Source organism: Coloeus monedula, assembly GCF_965178545.1.
Source record: "Coloeus monedula genome assembly, chromosome: 2".
Taxonomy (NCBI): Eukaryota; Metazoa; Chordata; class Aves; order Passeriformes; family Corvidae; genus Coloeus; species Coloeus monedula.
Genome location: NC_138782.1, coordinates 54478415 through 54498851, shown reverse-complemented (window position 1 = coordinate 54498851; position 20437 = coordinate 54478415). Strand labels below are relative to the sequence as shown.

The 20437-nt window shown below is 40.5% G+C and overlaps 1 protein-coding gene across 1 annotated transcript in view; it reads left to right on the top strand.

Moving 5' to 3' along the window:
• The window catches only part of MAP7 (microtubule associated protein 7), a 97676-nt gene continuing 77239 nt past the window's right edge, over window positions 1–20437 (top strand). Inside the window, exon 1 of the mRNA XM_082303001.1 lies at window positions 1–145. Within this exon, the coding sequence (XP_082159127.1) occupies window positions 16–145 (130 nt within the window). The 5' untranslated portion in view covers window positions 1–15. The remainder of the gene's footprint in view (window positions 146–20437) is intronic.

Here is a 20437-nt window from a genome sequence, read left to right as displayed (position 1 = left end):
AGAGGCAACAGCAACATGCCTGGTTCAACTACTGCCCTCCGACAAGAGAGACTGAAGAAAAGTCCCAGGCCAAGTCCCCCAGGTTTATTCACCATTAATGAAGAGGATGAGCAGCAAAAAAATGGGAATTCCAAAAGACTGAAAGGTACGTTGCTGTTCTGCAGTGTGATCAGGGCTGCATGTGGGATGTGCTGCACAGCAGGCACAGCAGTATTTTATTAGCTCTTCTGTGTGCTACAGAGCGTCTGTAAGTGACTGGTGCAGCTTGGCAGTTCATGTTGGCACTCACAAATGTGCTGTGCATGATAGGTGTATTTAAATCCCCTGGCTTGTTATGCAATCAGCTGCTTTGGCTATGAAGAAAAAACCACTTTTTAGTTATTAATCACATATCTTCTGGTAGGGATAAGGGTCCTGCACCAGAAATATATCAGTGAGTTTCTGTGTGTTTGCTTTGATTTCTGTTTACAGTCTGGATAAATAACTGTTAAAAACAAGGTGGTTGTAGGCTTGGAGAGTACAGAATAAAATGCCTACCTGCTATAGAAGACAGCTTTGCCAAAGACAATGTGAAACTGTCTATACTTCCTTTCGTGTGCGGGAGGGGCACTGTGCCTTTGGCAGAGCATAGAAAAATACATTGTTCGAAAATGCTGACTTATACAAGTCTGACAACAAAACAAACAGAAAACCCAAACACAAAACCAAATAGTTAAAGAAAAATATTTATGGTGCTTAAGGTAGGTAAGCAGTGGTGGCAGAGGGATGCTGGTGGCCACTGATTTATAGCAGGTCTGTCAAGCCTGTGTACCCACTGTCTGTCCTGTATCATGTAATTCCTGTTTCCCACATGGATCCTCGTGTTTAAATTCTCTTGCTCTGGCAGGGATTCTGCTACTTACAATTGTGACCGGAATTTTTATTCTTCTTCTTGGTGCTCAAGTGATTCTATGTGTATGAGCACCCCTTTTGGGGGGGGGGGAGGGGGAGGATGGGATGGATTGTATCAGTTTTTGTTTACAAAACAAATGTTAGTTTGTAGCCTCAAGACACTGTTTTAAATTTCTGTTGTCACTATTCTACGGTGTAACAGGAGAGGCTAGAAAGCATTTAAATAGCCAATTTATACTATGTGTATTAATTAGAGCTGAATAATTTACAGCTAACTGATTATTTTCTTTTTCTGAAGAAAAAAAAGGTAGCTTGGTAGCTTTCACAAACAAATTCAGAACTCAAGTTTTGTTTGTTGGGGTTTTTTTGAGTTTACTTGTACTTTTTTTTTCTCAGAATGGAAAAAAACCTAACTGGTTAGAGCTTCATGATAAAATGTATATTGCTAGTCATTGTTAATGTGCCTATTGTGTTAGGGTCTTGTGTACATAGTTACCTGCTCTTCTGTGTATTTGAAACTGCGCATATAAATGGAGATCCAAACTCTAGTGTAAGGTTATTGAGTTCTTAATGTTTTAAGAAGCATACTACTTTCCTTTATCACCCGCTGGACGGCTTCCAGAGTCAACAGTCCATAAAGCTAAAAATCAATAATTTTCCTGGTTTTGTTCAATGGCCCTGCTAGTTTCCCAACAGTTTGTTGACTTAACTACTGTTTTCTACTTGCAGGAGTTATACAGATATGCTTATCCTTTGTCTCTCCTGCTTTAACCAAGATTTGATTTTTGATTATTCCTTTATTTTCTCTTCTTGCTGTGAAATGTAAGTAGATGAATGTGCACAGTAGCACAGCTAGCAAGCGAGCAAGTGCACGTGGTTTTAAGAAGATAAAAATTTGTCAGCTTACCTTGACTGCTCCTGGTGAGAAATAATATAGGAAATGGTACAAAATATTCTGAAACTATATTATTTTGCTTTTCGTTTTACTAAATACTTAAAATAGCTCATAGTGTCCCTAGACCAGAACGCCGTTTACACAGTGATACATGTAGGTAAATAGCTACGTTTATCTATTTGAATGTTATCAGTCATTAGGTGGGTTAGGCTGGAATGCCTGGTAATGGAGAATGCGTGTACCCAGAGTGCTGTTCTTCTCACCTGGTACCAAGTAAGGTCACTCCAGTGCAGTTCTGTCTGGGTGATGTACCCACGTGGGGCTTTCGTGGATCTTCAGTGTTTGTTGTTCTCTTGCTACTTTACAGGGTTTGCCTTGTCTTAGTTCTTTACCTGCCATTTTTGCTCAGCAAGCACCTGAAGCTGCTGAGATGTTTCTTTTTTATTTTTTGTCTCTCTAACACATTCTAAGTCAGTGTCATTTTTTGTGGGAGACAGGCTAAATGTTTTCTTCATCTGCAGTTTCTGTTATCATGCTGGACCTGCCTTGGTACAGCAGTACAAAGCCCAAGAGGCCTTTAATGGATCCGATACGGCAAAGTAAAGAAATTCCTTCCTCCATTAAGGGTATTTGAATATCATTGCAAGGTTTAAAATAAACAATATTTTCATAGTTCAGGTCTTGTCAGAGTACTAAGGCTTGATTAGACTTTTTATGAGAGTTGTTTTTGTGATCTGGGAAACAAATATTAATGTGGGTCTTAGTAGCTGGCATCTGCGAGGTTTTCTTTAAATCGATTTTGGTATCAGCCATTCCTTTGCTTGTCCGGCTGTCTGCATTGAAATTGGAGAAGTCAGGTAGGCAATGAGTTTGCTTCTCCAGTGTAAACAAATAATGACAATGTTAAGGATTTTTCTTTTCAGTCTGGAGGTATTAAAAGCCTGCAGTGACCTTTATAGACATGTGCTCCTGATACTTCCTTTCCTTTGATGCGAGCTGTATTCACTGTTTTTTCAACAAATATTTTAACTTCCTTTCCTCCTCTTGGCTTTGGGACGGGGCCTGCATTTTTGTGATATATCTGTATGGCACCCACTATTGCAGGGTCTCGAGATCCTGTTGTGTAGTAGAAGAGTGCAAATAAAAATTACTTTGAATATCCTTTTTTACCTTTATTAACAGTATTTATTCTCCTTTCTTGTTATAACATACAGAAATTTTGCTACATAGTGCACTCTTCAAATACAGTTTCTATCGGTTTACAGAAGCTTATTTTGCACTTGCATTGGTTTTTGGTTTAGTTACCAGCTTTCCAGAAGTCCTGTAGCTATATTCACAAAGAAACCAGAAAAAACAGGAACTTAACAGCCTCAGTGTTTCCTTAAAGCTTGTGTAGTAAAACAGATATTGTGTCTGTGACTGAAGAGAGTGTATTTATGTGGTTCTGTACGTAAATCACAAAGTATGACTGAGTAGATTAGTGTTTAATTACAGGTATCCATCCTATGTGCGTGAACTTCAGCTTCAGACATTCCTTGAATTCAGGCACAAACAATTCAAAAAACCTCAGGATTTCCCTCCTCTGCTCTGTTAATTCTGTGTGCCTCAGATGTAGTCTTAAAACCTTACTCAATTTTATGAAACTTTTAAGTGATGCCTCCTCTCCTTCTTCTTAGAAGGAAGACTTTCTCAACTGTTGATAACGTGTTTCTAAAACTATCATTTGACAAGGCTGGAAAAGTAATGCTCATGCTTCTGGATTATGGATTTGAATACTTAATAACTGAAATAATTTTGACATTTATGAAAAATTAATGAAAAGTCTCAGCAATGGAGTCCTTCACCATCCTGTTTATTTAAAACTGATCAAGGGGGGGGAGGGTACCTCTAATCTGCTGATTGAGTATTGCTAATACAAAGCTAGACATACATGTCTTAGCTGTCTGAACAGCAGCACTGATTCTTTGTCATCTTGAAAACAAGAGAAGGGCTTTTTTCAGTCCTTTCGTGAATGACAGTGATGTCAGTGATCACCAGCAGATCTTGCCACTGTTGTGTGGCTGGTAATGTCTGTGCATATTGCTTATTTCATATGAAAGGTTTGTCCTTCCAGAGAGATGGAGGAGATTTCTTCTATCATGACTGTTTGGGTGTTTAGTCTCCATGTTCTGCATGTATTAGTGAAATACGTATTTCTTTTTAAACTCAGATTGTCTAACTTTTAGTTCAGTTGTTGTCTGTTACTGTGTGTCTATAGCCAAAGCAAACTTCAGATACCTGAAAGAAAAGGGAACTTGGCATCTTCAAGGGCATTAAACTGATAGTCCTGGAAACTGAAACTGTATACTTACAAAACAGGTATTGCATGGGGCGTGGAAGTGTAATTTTATCCCACGCTGCAGAGTCTGTGCCTCAGGCAGGATCCAGAATGACAGCTGAGTCTCTGGCTTTCACCACACTTTAAACCAGCAAAACTGCCTGGGATGGTGGTTCTCAATGGGGCCTCTTGATACTAGTCAGAAGGCTGACCTCCAGTTTGTTTGGGGCAAAACAGTTAGCAATTGTTAAAGGCTGAACACCAAAATCAAGTACTGGAGGTTTTTGTGACAATATGTAGCCTTATCTTGCCCATCTGCATTTGAGGCAAAGTGAGTGGAACGAAGGAAAGGTACCAATTCTCATTGTGATGCTGGTTGTGTAAAGGGGCAGGGGTGGGACCCCAGACAATGTGGTTTGGCATCCTGCACATTCCAGTGGGTTCTGCTAATGTTTCTCTGCACCTTCTTTCTGCTAGCCAAGGCCAGGAGATGAGGGGTCCAAAAGTATCTGTGGTTCTTCTGGACATTTATTTACAGAATCACAGAAGCTGAGATGGAAGGGACCCACAAGGGTCATTGGTCCAACTCCTGGCTTGTCACAGGACCATCCCTGAGAATCACACCGTGTGCCCAAACATTTCTTGAACTCTGTCAGGTTTGGTGCTGTGACCACTTCCCTGGGGAGTATGTTCCAGTGCCCAACCACCCTCTGGGTGAAGAACCTTTATCTGGTTCTAACCTAAACCTGCCCTGGCCCAACTTCAGGCCATTCCCTCATGTCCTATCCCTGGTCACTAGGGATAGGAGATCAGTGTCTGCGCCTCCTCTTCCCCTCACAAGGCATTTGTAGACTGCAATGAGGTCTAAAAACAACTCCCAAAGTATCTGGGAGGTACATTCTTTAGAAAGCCCTATATTCTTTTCCTACAGTGCAGCTGTTGGGGGTACAAAAGGAACTTGTGTTTTTTTCAGGATACTGCTGCCTCTGTTTGTAGGGTTTCCCCATTCACAGCTGTAGATGCCAGGTAGCAGCAAACATCCCATTTGTAACCACGACAAAGAGATCCTAGCATGAAGTAATTTATTAGCAGTAAAGCAAAGAGACTATGTGGAAGTCTAGGGGATAGCAGGGAATATGTCTGCAGACCAGTGGAGCAAATCTGATTTGTTCAGTCCCTCTAGCTTTCAGAGTGAAAGCCCAAGGTCTGAGGACTTGGCTTGTGTTGTAACACAGCCTGTTCATCAAAGTGTGTGCTGGGATTCCTTGCAGTGCTTATCTGTGCTGGGTAAGAATTATCTTACACTTCCAGCTCAGCTTTGTGAGAAGAGGCTTCCACTGCTGATTCTGGAGGATTGTGTTCAGTTATTTTGATGACTACTTTTTGGGGGTGAAACAGCTTGTGGTCTATTCATGTGCTCAGCGACCATACTTCACATTGAGTACATCAATGGCAGAAGTAAAAGAAAAAAGTGGGATGTTGACAGTCTTGAAAGTTTAAATTAGTTGTTAAAGTTCATTCAGTTTAACTTGACATGTGAACTGAGGATAATCCCTTTTAAGGAAAGGCTGAATTTTGAAAAATAACTTTTGTAAGTAAACGGGGTGATTTCAACCAAGGTCTGAATGATAATACAGTGTTCAGCAGAACTGTCCTGGTGAGAATGGGATGCAATATTTGACTACTGTCCTTGCAGGATAGGGTGCTTGTTGAAGTTGCAAAAGGATCGGTGTTCAGTTTTTTACAGATAACTCTCAGGAAAGCTTTGTATGAGAAACACCACTCATGAAAGATTGATAGCAAGCAGTGGAGTTTTTCCTTATTCACTATTACCTCTGTAAGAGTTGTAACTTTAAAAACCTGGAATTGGTATATGAATCTCTGTGGAAAATACATGTAAAGGGAATGTAGGTTCATAGCCATTTCCTATAGGAAAGAGAGCAACCTGGAAAGTGATAGATCTGTCCAAGAATCTTGAAATTCTCTGGGGTCTTGTTGCATTCTTTTTTCCCTGAAAATATGCAAATAATACTCTTTTGAGGACTTTATACAGTAACATGCCTTTGGAATAAGTTGACAGCAAGAAGAAATGGATTTCTACAATAGTGTCCTATTGTACTGCATTACACATGCCTAGGTAGTACCATGTTTTATTTTGCAGTGAAAAATTGAGGCAATAGCTAAGCACATGTGTTTAAAAGAAATATGTTGCAGTTTGATCCCCTGATGTTTTTGTGATTGTGTTTTTTGTCAAGAGTCTTGGTGCTCTTGCTGCTGTTTGCAAAGCTTGCTCAGGAACTGCTGTATCTGTTCAATCCTAAGTTGGCTTTGTACCTGGGTACGTAGCAGTCTGGATTTATTTTTAAGGGAAAAGCTTTTGCTTGTCATGTTGAACTCCAGAGAAATTAATGAGCACTGGCCTAAAGAGTTGCTTCTGGCCATGAGTGGTGATGGAGCTCTATGTATTACTAGGATCAGCTGATTCAGTGGGAGTGCATAATTTTTCTTCCTACACAAGCTCACATGTGTGCATTCTTTGCTTTCTCACCTACCTACAGAGTAATTTTTGTGCCTTTTAAATTTTTTTTGTTTCTTCTTTAAATTCAATCTGTACTTTACAACTGGAGATCTTGTTTTTCTGTTATTTGAGAATTAAGAGAGAATGAAAGCATCTCAAAAGAGTCTTGCGGTATTATCAGAAGTCTCTTCCAAAGTGATTTGAGGCTGTGGGATTTTTTGTTTGTTTGGTGAGACATGTGATGATATTATTTAATCTAGTCTACCCAACCTCAGGCCACAACAGTAATATGCCAGAACAAATGCCACAATGACTGATGCAATTTGCTCTGTTTTAATGAACTGCCTTCAGTCACTGAAGGTGCATCTCACAGTGCGCTGCTTTTGCAGCCAAGCAATACTTGAAACGCATGAGTTTTAGATACACTGAGTTAAAGCATGAGTGGACGCTGATGTGTGTGGGTCAGATTTGTATAATGAATGTAAGAGAGACTAAGGGGCCATGGTTAATAAGCAAATAAAAATGCAGATAAAATATCAAATTACATTAGGGAGTGTTCTAGAACTTGGACTTTGAGGTCTTGTTGCTCGAAGTAAATTTTTTTTTTCAGTGGAGTAGAATCACTTTTACCAAATTCTGCATAAAACTCTCATTGGTTTATAGGTCTGACTATGAGAACCATTGAATAGCTAAATTGTCCCAAGCCCTATCTTAGTGTATAGATGTAGCCATAACTGCTTAGTAAGTTCAAGTCAAGAGGAATGACTTGGGATAGCATGCAGATGGTATAAATTTTCTTTTTATGCTGGCAGTTTCAGAGGAGAACCACTTGAATGCTAGGTTCACTTTCTCCTTTAAATGATTAACTTGCTGATAATGGCTAGAGCAAACAAAATTCCAGAAGGCAGGTCACTGCAGCTTAACCTGGATGCAGGTTTCTCCAGAAAGTAGAATTGTGTCCCTGCAGCAGTAGAGGAGACAAGGGGTTTGGAGCAGGCTATACCAGTGGAAAATTGAACTGCTCTGTACTCTGTGTGTTTGTGCTTGGGAACTCTTGGGTAGTTTTGAATTAGATAAATACCTTCTGTAGCTTCAATGGGATGATGGTACAAGATTGTCTTTTAATGTCTGTTGAAGTTTTTGTTCCCTTTTTTCTGGACAAATAGATTTTTATCCAGTTGTTTCAGATCTGTTGAAGCCTAGTTTTGCCCTTCAGCTCTCTGGAGGAAACACAGTTGTCTCAGAGATTAGCTGTATTTCTGCACATTTTTAATACAGTTTACCTGTGCACTTGTCAACAAGAGGAAACTGGATTTGGAATTAAGAGCTGGAACAAATCAAGCACAGGTATCTGCTGAGACGTAAATGTGTCAAGTAGCAGAGATTCCAAATTATAGAGATCTTCCAGTGGAAGCCTATCACACAGGAATAAAAATTCAGTTAGATGAAGCACTCTTCTGGTACTAGTGTCTGTAGAGATGGCTTCAGGGAAAGCAGGAGTTTCCAGTTAGAAGTCACAGTTACGGATTTTCAACTGGTCTCTAATCTCAGTAAGTGTCTTCAATAGTGCATGTTAGAGGCCAGATCTATAGTGCATTTAACTCCTAGGCAAACTGACCCTTTGCCTCCTGTTCTGAGAGTTACCCAAACCCCTCAACAATCCAGGAGAAATGGTCAAGGTACTGGAGTTCCCAGAAGGGAGGCAATGTACTTGGAGACTAAATTTATAGTTTGGTTGCTCATCAGTCTTTATTTCTTTTGTTTAATACCACTACAGTCTGAGCCTCCAGTCATGTCTACTAATTGGCCTAGTCTTCACATAGAGGTTGATTGATTTATTTATTGATTTATTTTCACAGCCAACGTTCTTCTGGGTCTTCCTCTCATATGTGAAGCTGACATAGGAACAACTGTCCTTCTACAATCTGGCATACCAGGCACAGCTGCTCACAGGCCTCTTCTGTGATCTGCTGCTGGCTTTTTGTTTAGCATTGGAGGGTAATAGAATGAGGCTGGTGCCACTGCACACTCCTGCAGGAAATACTCCAGCTGGTGGAATTTCGTCTTTGGAAGAGCTTTGCTGCAGCACAGTGCCATACCCACCTTGTATGGCATGGTATGCTGTGCTAAAAATGTGTTCTCTTTCCTAATCAAGAGCAGGGATGCTCCCTGAAAGATCTGAGGATAGTCAATGACACAGAAAATATTAGGAAGAATTTTTATTGTCTTTCTCCTGGAAGTCAATAAGGAAAAGGATTGAGGAAGTAACACTTTCAAAACTAAGTTTTCTGTAGGATGCCTGAGTTCTGATTTGATTGCTGGGAATAGCAGTTGTAGTGCTGATGTCCTAGGCAGACAGTCTGACCAGTTGAAAGTCCAGTTAAAGGTCCTTCACATAAAGTCTCATAACAGTCTAAAACATTTTGTTAAATGTGCTGAAGAGACTTGGGTGGAGTTTTTTTCATTCTTGAATTCCTGATCTTTTTCAGCTTCATTTTAAACTCCTGCACAGGCAAGGCTTATTGTAGAAGTGCTGACAGAACTTGATTCATACTGTTGTATCTTAGTGTACAAAGCTATCTTGTTTCTCAATTCTGCTTCAGGAAGCTTTTCTGAAAGCTCTTTTGGAAATGCAGGTTTATCCAGTTACCCGCCCTTGACATGAGAAGTCATTCTTTTACACAGCCAGTTGTAGCTTTGGGTTTTTTTCCTTTTTTCCTAGTCAATTTCCTCATTGCCTGTATGCTGACTAAATGCACAGGTGAAAATTACAGTACTGAATTTTGGCCTGTGTGCTAAGACACCACAAATCACACCGAACACATTTGAGCTGTTTCTGAAGACAGAGATGTCATGTCAGTGGAGTTTGCACTAGTTTATAGTGGCAGTGTGATGGAGAACAATCCAATGAAAGAAGGTTTCTTTCCTGTCATTCCTTCGAAATTGTAACAATGCTTTCATTGAGGAATGTACACCCCATCTTGGACATGCGATCCATACAAATTGTAGATAATGTTACTTCCCCTTTTCATGTGCATTCCCTTTCACTAGAAAAACGAAAACATGTTTACCTCACTCTTACTCTCTGCAGCAAAGGAAGAAAAAGTAGGGGGTTTTTGTTGGTTTTTTTAAAATACAACCTTCTCTAGCCACCTAACTATGGTAGTGATGTATTTACTTGCAGTCTGAACTGCAAAATAAGAGGTAAAGAAAAAAAACAGATGGCAGTTGCAGTCTGTAAACCAGAAAAGGACAGCAATAACCAGCTGCTGAGTGAGGTATTGGCAATAAAATCAGGCTGCAGACCAAGCAGTTTGTGCTTGTTGTGTCTGGGTTTTCAGTGTTTTGGTATGTTCTTACACTTCCAATCTGGTTTGTTCTGAATTATTCTGTAATGTATTGATCTACTTCTGTGCTAGTATTTATCTCTACCCAGTTATTCTCAATTTTAGGAAACAAAATTGTCATAGTTTGTGTCCAGGGAATTTCTGTGAGCCTCACCATCCCTGTGAGTTAGGTGGATTGCTGCTGTAAACTGTACCTCACATACTCAGTGTCACTGAAGGCTGCATGCAGCATAGTCTGGCTTTTCACTACAGTATGTTCAACTTAAGTCTTTGTAGTCAATAATTGATGCGGCACAAAGGAAAACAGTACTGTGCAGACTGTGCTGCTCACAGCATAGAGATGCTTGTGGATGCCTCCTTTTTTGGTTAGGCTTTTAAAAAATTCTTTCCAGATTTCACATGTTTGTGTCATCTGCATGATGAGCAACCTTCCAGAAGTGAAATATTTAAGGTGATAGTATGATGGTTTGATCTTCCTTTCCTGAGAAGTGAAGACAGCATCTCCATGATAATTGTGTTGCAGTTCTGAAAAGGCTTCTGACCCCAAGATTTGCAGAGGTGATTTCTGCTCATTTTAGCTCTGCAAACAGGCCCTCCTATTGTCTGGTTATAAACAGTTCAGTGTGTTTTGCTGCCACTTAGCAGTTTCCTTTAAGGGAACTGTTAACTAATCTCGGTAAAGATTTAGCTACCACTCTGAGAAAGTGCTGCTGTTTGGTCTTTCTTTGTACTCCAGGCTTGGATTATGGACTTTTCTTACACTTGTCCTAGGATTTCTTTTCAAAAATACCTAGATAATTGCCAATAGCAAGCTCTTATCACTAAAATCTAGTCCCAGATGGTTAAACTGAAGCTGCTTTTTTTTCTATAGATCAAGGCAAGAGGGTTTGGTGATGTCGAATTCTGCCAGCCAGTTTTCAGTAGAGTTCTTGGGCAGGGATACTCTTAAGATACCATTGGCCTTTTCTGTGTTTCTGGCTTTGTTGCGGGAGAGGTGTGGGGGGGTGTGGTTGGTTTTCTTTTGTTTTATTTTTTAAGTAGGTGAAACAGCAATATGGGTTTGTAAACCTGACCTGGTAAGTTCCCAGGAGCTTTCAGAAGGAAGGGAGTCTGTGTTAGGGAGAGAGGTTATGTTGCCTATTACCATTCACTTTTGTATGCCCTTTTCATGCCTCCGAGGAGAGTGATTTGACACACTTCATCCAAAGAGTCACATAAGCACTCTGCTTTTGAAATTATATAAGCTAACATAGCTTTAGGAAGAAATAAGATAGGGAGCAATTTCATGAGAAGGTTCACTTCTGCATTTCTGGTGTTGGTAACATGTTTTATCAGTCCTTAAAGTGAGCCAAGATATTTCTTAAAACAAAGTGTGTTGGTAGAGTTACTGTGTACTTATAAATGGGATGTTCTGTGGGGTAAGCAGAATCTAATATCTTTAACAAAAGTAAGATTTTTGAGTTTTTCTCTGTGGTTATAAAACCTGTTGCAATGCGTGTCCGAGGAGAGGGGGAGTAATTTGCTTTCTTTTGAAAGACTTTTGCCATTCTCACTCACAGCAAATTCTCTGCACAGACTATCCAACCTGACACTGATGTAGTGTGTACGCTGGCTGGGAGTGAGCGAGAATTACAAAAGTCAGGAGAATCACAGAATGGTTTGGGTTGGAAGGAGCTTTAAAGATCATGTAGTTCTCACCCCCCTGCTGTGGGCAGGGACACCTTCCTTAGGCTGGGTTGCTCAGAGGCCCATCCAAACTGGCCTTAAGCACTTCCAGAGGTGGGGCATCCACAACTCCTATGGGCAGCCTGTTGTAGTGCCTCACCACCCTCACAGTCAGGAAATCCTTTCTAACATCTAATCTAAAGCTACCCTCCTTCAGTTTGAAGCCAATTCCCCCTTGTACTGTCACTACGTGTCCTCATGAAAATTTTTTCTCCAGATGGCATAGCAGTATATTTATAAAAACTGGGGCATGCTCTTCACTTGAGGAAAGCTTATTTTTTAGTTTTAAAGCTTCTGTCTTCTGAGACTGGTTATTGAAAGATAACCAGTTATTGATTAACAGTCTGTCTGAGACCTGTGCTTCAAAGACTGCCTTTTAGCATAAAAATTCTTGTGACTTACAGAAAAAATATAATGTCTAGTAGCATTTACAGGAACAATACCTGTTTCTGTCTCTGGGGAGAGGGAACTTGTTTTTGCAGAACATCCTGACAGTAGTGATTATAATGAGAGCTTTCCCATCTGACTCAAATATTTCATGCTGCGTAGGGATTATTGAATATTACTCTGTGGAAAAGAGTCAGCCAAAGAGGTTCTAATTACTTGGGGCTGAGCAACAGTGCACCTACTTCCCATTCTCTGCACAGGGTTTTCTCCCTTTCTTTTTGTCAAACTTTCCTTTTGCTTAAATGTTCTTCAAATAAAAACAGCATTAATTGTATCCTCCAGAAGGATTTAATATGTAGTATAACATATATATGTTTGTGAGATATATATCACAGATACTTTTTTAACAAAATGTTTTGCCTGTAAACTTTTGAGAAGACTTTGCTACTGGCAAGTATTAAAAGATGTGAAATCACTGTGTGCATATGCTTAAACGTTTGCTCTCTATTGCACTCTTGAATCTTTAAATGGGAAAATCCAATGAGATCTGACTTCTGTTACATAACACATTGCTGTGCAATTCTAAATGCTAACGCCACATTCCAAATACCTTTATTTTGTGCTGCTGCAAAGTAGTGCAATGTTGGATTATGTTTTATGCTTTGCTTTTTAAAGGGAGAAAAATAAAATGAGGAAAATCAGGAGTCTATTGGTGTCCTGCATGCCTTTAAGATTAATTGGGACTTTGTACTGAAAGAGAAGCTAATTTGTGTTGAATGCAGCTCGCTGCTGAGTAAGTGGAGCGTTGTGGCTTATGTTAATTGGCAGTTGTGCCTTTTCTGCTGTTTCCTGGTGCTGTACTCAGTGACCTGGTTGGGCCAGGCTGGCATGGCTTGTATCTGGTCAGAGCTGCTCACACACTGCTGCTTGCAGAGCAGGGCTGTTTTAATGGGACACTTGCATGGCAGGATGGTCACGGTGCGCTGAGCTCTGCCTGTCATGTTCCAGTAGAACCAAGAGGTGTGTGTGTGCTGTGGTGCTGGTGGCCAAGCAGATGGAAATGGAGACTGCATGCCAGGCTGGTTTGCTGGCTCTGCTTCCATTGCCTTGGATTGCCTATTCATAGACTCGATGAGATGTAGATATGTACAACAGTTGTTACAATCTTCTAAACAGTTTGCGTATCTTTTGGTAAAGGCTATAGATACAGGACTGCCCAGTCAGCCTGGGAAATAACAAATTTTTAAGTATTTCCATTCCTTGTCCTACACAGGTAAGACATTCTAAGATATTGTAGTGTGGTTTGTGATTTTGGTGAAGTTTATTGGCTAAGATTTTTCATCAGTGGTGTTTGTATTTCCACTGTCTTGTGGGTACCTTTTGGAGGATATCTTAGTGTCAGAACTTTCCAAGCAAGGATTGCTACTGACTGCTGTGGCAAAGTAGAGAGCAGTGCTGTGGTTAAGTGCTTAGTGCTTTTGATGTGAAGGGAAGCCTTTGTCCCTGTATCTGCCCTTGTGCAAGTAGGGCACTACCCTTCACCCTCATACTATGACGTAGGTGAGGCATCACTGACAACTCTTCCAATACTTGAAATAGATTATTTGAGAAAGAACAATAGGTAAGTATTGCTAAGGCATTCCTTTACCCCCAGGTAAGCAAAGTAGGAACACTTATCTATGGAGAAGATGGGGTATGGTTTGTTTTGAGGGTTTTTTTGAAAAGTCCTTAAACAAATACAGACATAAGCAGGTTATTAATGCCAGTGGAGTGTGAGAAGAGGTTACCCTTTTGACTGCATCACAGGCTTTGGCAAAACGAAGCACAAAGCTTGTAGACAGTGATTCTAGATCCTGTTCTTGCTCTATTGTGTCAAGTACTTTCCTTCTAAGAGAGTGGGGAAAAAGCTCTGCTATTTCCTGCTATTACCTGCTGTAGTTAATTCTACAAGTAGATGGACACTGAATTTTGTAGTCAGCTGTCACAACTGGAAAGAAAGTCAGCTGTCACAACATGGTGTCAGTTGAAGTCCACCTATTAGGAAGTACCTAGCAACTTAGGTACTTCCGTTTATAAGCATGGAAAAGCTAGAGTTCATGTGTGCTCCTTTCCCATGGTTTTTGAAACCTCTTCCAAAGGTCTTTTAAAAGAGAATTCTCTGAATAGGAGTGTGTATGAGGTAAAAACAAGGTTTACTGACCTTGAAGTATTTAGAATATTGCATGGGTTAGTTGCAACTGAATGGTTTACTCTTTTCAGAGCTGCAAATGTTTCGCACAACTGTAATTCTGCCCTATGGAGTTGTAACTCATGGGTAGTGCAGAGCTCAGTTTGTCCTAAGAGGTGCTATGTGTGGGGAATTTTAAAGATGTCTGGCAAGAAGATGCATGCTTAGACTTGCGCAATACCATTAAAAAGACTGGGCCTACTTTTTCCCTCTTGTCATTCTTCTGAAGCAAAGTAAATTGAAAAAGTAGTGAATCTGACCACACTTAAAACACTGATATTCTTCTCTTGCTAATGGACTGAAAGCACTTATTGCCCTGTCTGGATCTTTCTAGCTTTATTGAATTGAACTGCATTTTGCAAGTAAGCAATTAGTGGTCTAATTCTTGCTTGAAAAAAATAACCATACAATATCCATTTCAAAGAATGAGAAAGCTCCCAAGGACAGGCATAGCTATAGTACTTCATGTTGCCTTGAAGAAATTGGTGCAAGTTTCTCATCAGCCTTTGAATCCCAGATCTGTTTATCTTTTGAATTATCGGTGGGTCTGTATGTCCTGCTGTCACATCTAGTCATATCTCCAAATAGTAGAACTATCAAAAGTTTTATAATTTTGCAATGGAGTAGTTACTTTCTAAAACTTTTTTTTTCTGGCAAGTGGGGAATTATTAGGCGATTAGGCAACTTGCAGAAAGGGAGTTTGGAGCAAGGCACTTATGAAATGAATGGTCTGAATCATCCCTCTCCTCAGTCAGGGCTGAGGCATTCTGGCAGGACTGCAGGCAGTGCTGCTCCAGCACAGCCTGGTATTACTTGTATGGAGAAACAAAAGGCTTCAGTCCTGAAATACCCAGTCTGCTACTCATCAGAGAACAGGGCTCCATAGGATTTAATGGGAAGATAGGTCAAGAGTGTCTGGCACAGGGAAGAGAGGCATTATAAAGAAGAGTTACTTCTACTTGAATTGTATTTTTGTTCTTGAAGTCTTGCTTTAACACTTCATGTTATTTTATCGAAATGTTTACTTACCTGGGCTTCCCAGAAGCCTGCAATGTGTGTTTACTTGGAAGAGTGTCTATTTGTGTGCCAGTAGCTCATCTGACTTGTGCTGTTCAGAGCTTCCCAGAGATCAAAGCTGCATTTACAAGAACTGGAGAAACACTAAGCTGGACTGGGTCCAGATTCCTTGGGTTTGTTCTTATGCTATTGGCAGTAAATGTCTAGATTGTTTTACAGCCTTACGATCAATTTGCTGCACTTCTTATGCTGGGGGGACCTGGCACTGAATTAAACTCTCCTGCATTTATTTTATTGCAAACAATGCATTGTGAGTCAGAGAGAGAGGGAGAAGTGTTAAAATGATGGATTGTGTTTGTTATCCAAGATGTATAAAGTCAGCATTTCCAAACACAAAAGCTAGAAGCGACTGTAATGATAGAGTTAGCCTGTGCCTCAGAGAGACTATCACAAAAAAAAGTTAAGTGGTACACTCAATTCTTTGATATGTGGTCTCTGAAGTCTGCATTATTTAGTAGTGAACTGGTCCCAAAAGTTATTGGCTAGCTTTGGAGGCTTGAGAGGCTTTTTCAGTTTGCTGTTTTGGTTGATTTGTTGTTGTTGTTGATTGGTTTTGGTTTGGTTTGTTTGGGGGTTTTTTGTTTTGTTTTTTCTTTGTTTGGGTTTTGGGGTTTTTTTTGTGGCTAGTACTTTAACATGGGCTAACAAGGCTGCTGCCTTAAGACTAGGATTTGGCTGCAGCTTATGAACTCCCTCAAATAACACTTTGGGGAGTAATGAGACTGCCTACTCTGCTACTGAATCAAATACTTAACTGCTGCATGGTTGTTCAGGCTCTATTCACTGTTCAGTAATTGCGGTGTTTGATAGTGTGGCTCTGTTTTTTAAATCTGTTCCCCAAATTCCGTAGTCTAGAGCAGTTTCTTCAAAGAGTTGCCAAGCATACAGCTTAACTAACTGCAGAAGAGAGTGTTCTTTCCACAGCATTTTGTCTGCTAGGAGAAAGGGACATAGTTGGAAGGAAAGGTGCCACCAGCATGTCAGGCAAGGTGCAATTCCTGGCAGTTCTCACAAAAAAGATGTGTAGGTGCGTAGTCACATTTAGATACAGATGTGCTTATTTAAAAAGTGAATGGTTGTGGTTCTAAAGGGTACATGCATCCCATGGATACACTTTGACACTACACTAAAGCATTTGGTAAAAGGTGTGTGCTTCCTAAGGAAAATGGCCTATCCTGGAACTGTTAGTTGAAGTTCCCATGTCTTTCCACCAATAACATCCTAGTGAAACTAATTTTAGATGCTTTAGCCTGTATTTCTAGGAGCTCCAAAATGATGGTAATAAAGATAAATATTTTTTTCTTTCTTTAATGCTACTTAACTGCAAATTATGGTACTTCGAGCTTCTGGATTCTACCTCCCTTTTCTTATTAAGGAAGCCTATATACACTGCTGCTTAATGTTAACTTCTTGTGACGGAAACTTGCCTATTTTTGCTCAACAGTGGAAGCTGTGACCCTCCTGTCAGCCTCCTTCTGAAGAGTGTATCAGACATCATGGCTTAGGTACATAAATGTGTGGAATAACTCTGAAGTTCTCTCCTCTTCTAGGACACTGTTACAAGGGAAGCAAATCTTACCCTCAAGTAAATTCCCTCATAACCATATTATTGTTCAAAATAGCTGATTTTTTAAAAAAATATGGATTCTGTGAACATAGGCCTAACTGAAGGCCAAATGTGTATAGTGACATAAACTACACTTATACTACAAGAAATACTTGAAATCATTTTGGCATCTTAAGTCTCCTACAACATAGTTGAAGAAAGTTCCTTTGCTAAAACTGTGTAATCAAATGTGTAGTTATGGTTTAAGAATAAAAATTATTCTGCACATTTGGATCACATTGCTGGGCTTTAGAAAGAGGGCTTTTTTCCAGCATCTAATGAATTGTCTCAGACTACCTGGATCACCTACAGGTCTTGTTCATGGCAAATGGCTCATGAGGACACAAAGAGAGATGTGGGTTTCTCTCCCCTTCCTTGAATGGGAACTGTGGAACATTTCTGGTATCTGTCATCTGCCAGCCAGTTTCCCCCCTGTCCAGCTATACTTTGCTTTACACAAGTTATTTCAGGACAGCCATGGGAAGTGACTGAGCTTTCAAAAGGGGTCTTTACATTGTTGTTCTTGGTCTTAAGCCAGTGCACTCAGCTGTTTTCAGCTAATGCTCTTTGGAGTTTGGGGAGTGTTTTCAATGTGAGATCTGCTCTCAGTACCAGTACTTCTATTTAATTGTTTTTTTGATGTCTATATACTAGCTTGCTCTTGAGTATGGGGGCATTGCCCTTGTGTGTGCAGTTGGAAGGACAGAACTCACACAGTGGGCCAGGAGCCAAGCCAACAGAACAGTGAAGGAGCCCTGACTTCTGCTTATTCTCATGCCACAGTGAATATTGACTTCTATAGAAAAAAAATAAAATTAGGTTATGTTATTACTGCCGGGGGGGGGAAGGAAGTGACTGCTTGTTCAGATTTTCAGAAGCTTTTTCTGTTGATGTGCTAAAATAATTTTGTGAGGACATTGAATCTACAGTGAAAGCATGTCTTGCCAGGAGACTTTTCTGCCCCATAATTGCGATTGTTTCCTGTCTACCAGAAGACAAGCAGTTAAAATATCCTCTTTTCGGTTTAACATATAAAGAACAGGAAAAAAAATTGAATAAATCATGTATGATAAACACATATACATAAAATAAATTAATACATAAAACATGTATGATAAATAACCGATAGGCTAATTTATTATGGAGACATTTATAGACACAAGGGAAGACCAATAGGTGGTTCACAGTCGATTTTACAAGGTCTGCCTGGAGAGTCAAGTCATTAAGTGGGGCAGGGCATGTGTGGAGATGCCTCTTGTCTTTCTACTGCTCATCTGCCTAAAGGTGAAGCCTTGCTTGCCAGTATAGGGCAATCCTCTGCTAATCTGGGGAAATCCATTTTGTCTCAGTCAGTTGATATAGGCAATGATCTCTTCATTCATACTGAGCTTTCTTCCTCAGAGGTAACTTGGACGATAGCATTAGGAAGACAGAACACTGCTCTCTCCACTGCAGAGATTAGCTCTGGTCACACTCAGTATTTGAGAAACACACACTTGTCAGTGCATCCAAAATCTGTTGAAATGAAATGGCTGAAGTTTATGAAGATCACTCTCTGATCACATTTTCTTATGCTGAAGTAATGACAGTTCTTTAGTGATCCACGGAGGTCTCTTGCCCTGTTGGCCTGATTTTTTGCTCATTGGTATGCATCATTCTTGAGCCTGTCAGCCTGGTGATCTCAACTCTTATGGATCCTTCTCCCCTTCAGGGCCTGTTCCTATGGGATTCTCTGAAGAAGGTCCCTGAAGAGCCTAAAATCAGCTCTCCTGAAGCCCATGGTTATAATCTTACTTGCTGCCCTGCTTCTTCCTCACCTAATAATGAACTCCACCATATCATGGTTGCTGCGGCCAAGGCTGCTCCCAACCTTTCACATCTCCAGCAAGGCCTTCCCGATTTGGTAGCATGAAGTCAAGCAGCACACCATTCCCTGTGGGATCCTCCACTACCTGTGCCAGGAAGTTGTCATCAGTGCTTTCCAGGAACCCTCTCTACTGTTAGTCTCTTCTTTGCTGTGTTGCCTCTTCAGCAGGTCTCGGGGTGTTTAAAGTCCCCAACAAGAACCAGTGCCTGTGACTTTGAGGCTGCTTCAAGGTGCCGGTAGAAGGGCTCATCTGCTTCCTTCTACTGATCAGATGGCCTGTAGCAAACACCCACAACAAAGTCTCTCTTACTGGTCTGTCCTCATTCCAAGACAGAATTTCATACATGCCAAGTGTTGTCTCATATAGAGGGCAACTCCACCAGTGCATCTTCCTGCTCTGTTTCTCCTAAACAGCACATGGCCCTGCATGACATAACTGCGATGAGGTCAAAGCCCTGTGACTGCACACTGATCTCCAGCTCCTCCTGTTTGCTCCCCATACTGCATGCACTGGTGTACAGGCACCTTACTGAACTATTTGATTGTGCCAATATCCCCTTGGGGATGCAAAGGGATCCCCCGTATTCCTGTGTTGTGGTTACATCTTTGGCTGCTTGTGCTGGCTAGAGGTATTCCCTCTTTAGCCTCCTTCTACTACTAGGATAGTTGCTATAATTCTCCCCTTCCCACACCCAACCTCTGTTCAGCCTATGTCCCCATCCCCCTTCAAATCTAGTTTAAAGCTCTCCCAATGAGCCCTGCTAACTCCTGAGACAGACGGGGCCTGTTTGTTGCCAGCAGGTCCTGTGCAGTAGAAACTGATCTAAAACACTTAGCACACTGGTCTTTACTTGTTGACCTCTTCCAGCTTATAGTACTTTACATGCTCTAGAAAAAGACTGCTAAATTTTCTTATTCTTTTCAGAAAGAGAAGAGTAGGAAGAAATCCTATTTTAAAAACAATTCAGAAACCGATTAAGGGAAACGTCTACAGAGTGTGGGACAGTACTCTTGTAACATCAACTCTATATATTTCTTTTCTTAAAACAAAAAACCCCACATTTTTCTTTTAGCTGGTCTTTTCAAAGAAAACCTCTACCAAGTGTTTTAATCCATTATTTTTCTGTAATGTACACATATGTTCCAGCTCTGCACGGAAACAGCTTTCTCCCTTTTAACTCTCCCTTTTAAACTGAGCTAAAATAGCATCTATTAAAGATTAGCTTCAAGGATGGAAATTCATCTTCCTCCCTCTTTCCCACCCTGGCCTGTTATGAACCTTAGTCCCTAAGTTTTCCTTGCATTAGTGCTGCTCAATCTTTATGGCCTAAATGTATCTAGGGCATTCTGCAGCTACTCCAGCACACTCTATGGCTATTTTTGGCAATGTAGCTTTTGTCTGGCAGGGAGGGATGGCATATGCTCACTGCTGTGCATGTGACTTGATTTAAAGGTGAATGATGTGGTTTTGTTTATGTATATGTATTTATCAGAATTTTTAAAAACCCAACTCTGTATAGTGTGGCAACCCGTACAAATTTAATACGCTTGGCTGCATGAGTTTTTATTCTCCCTTTTTA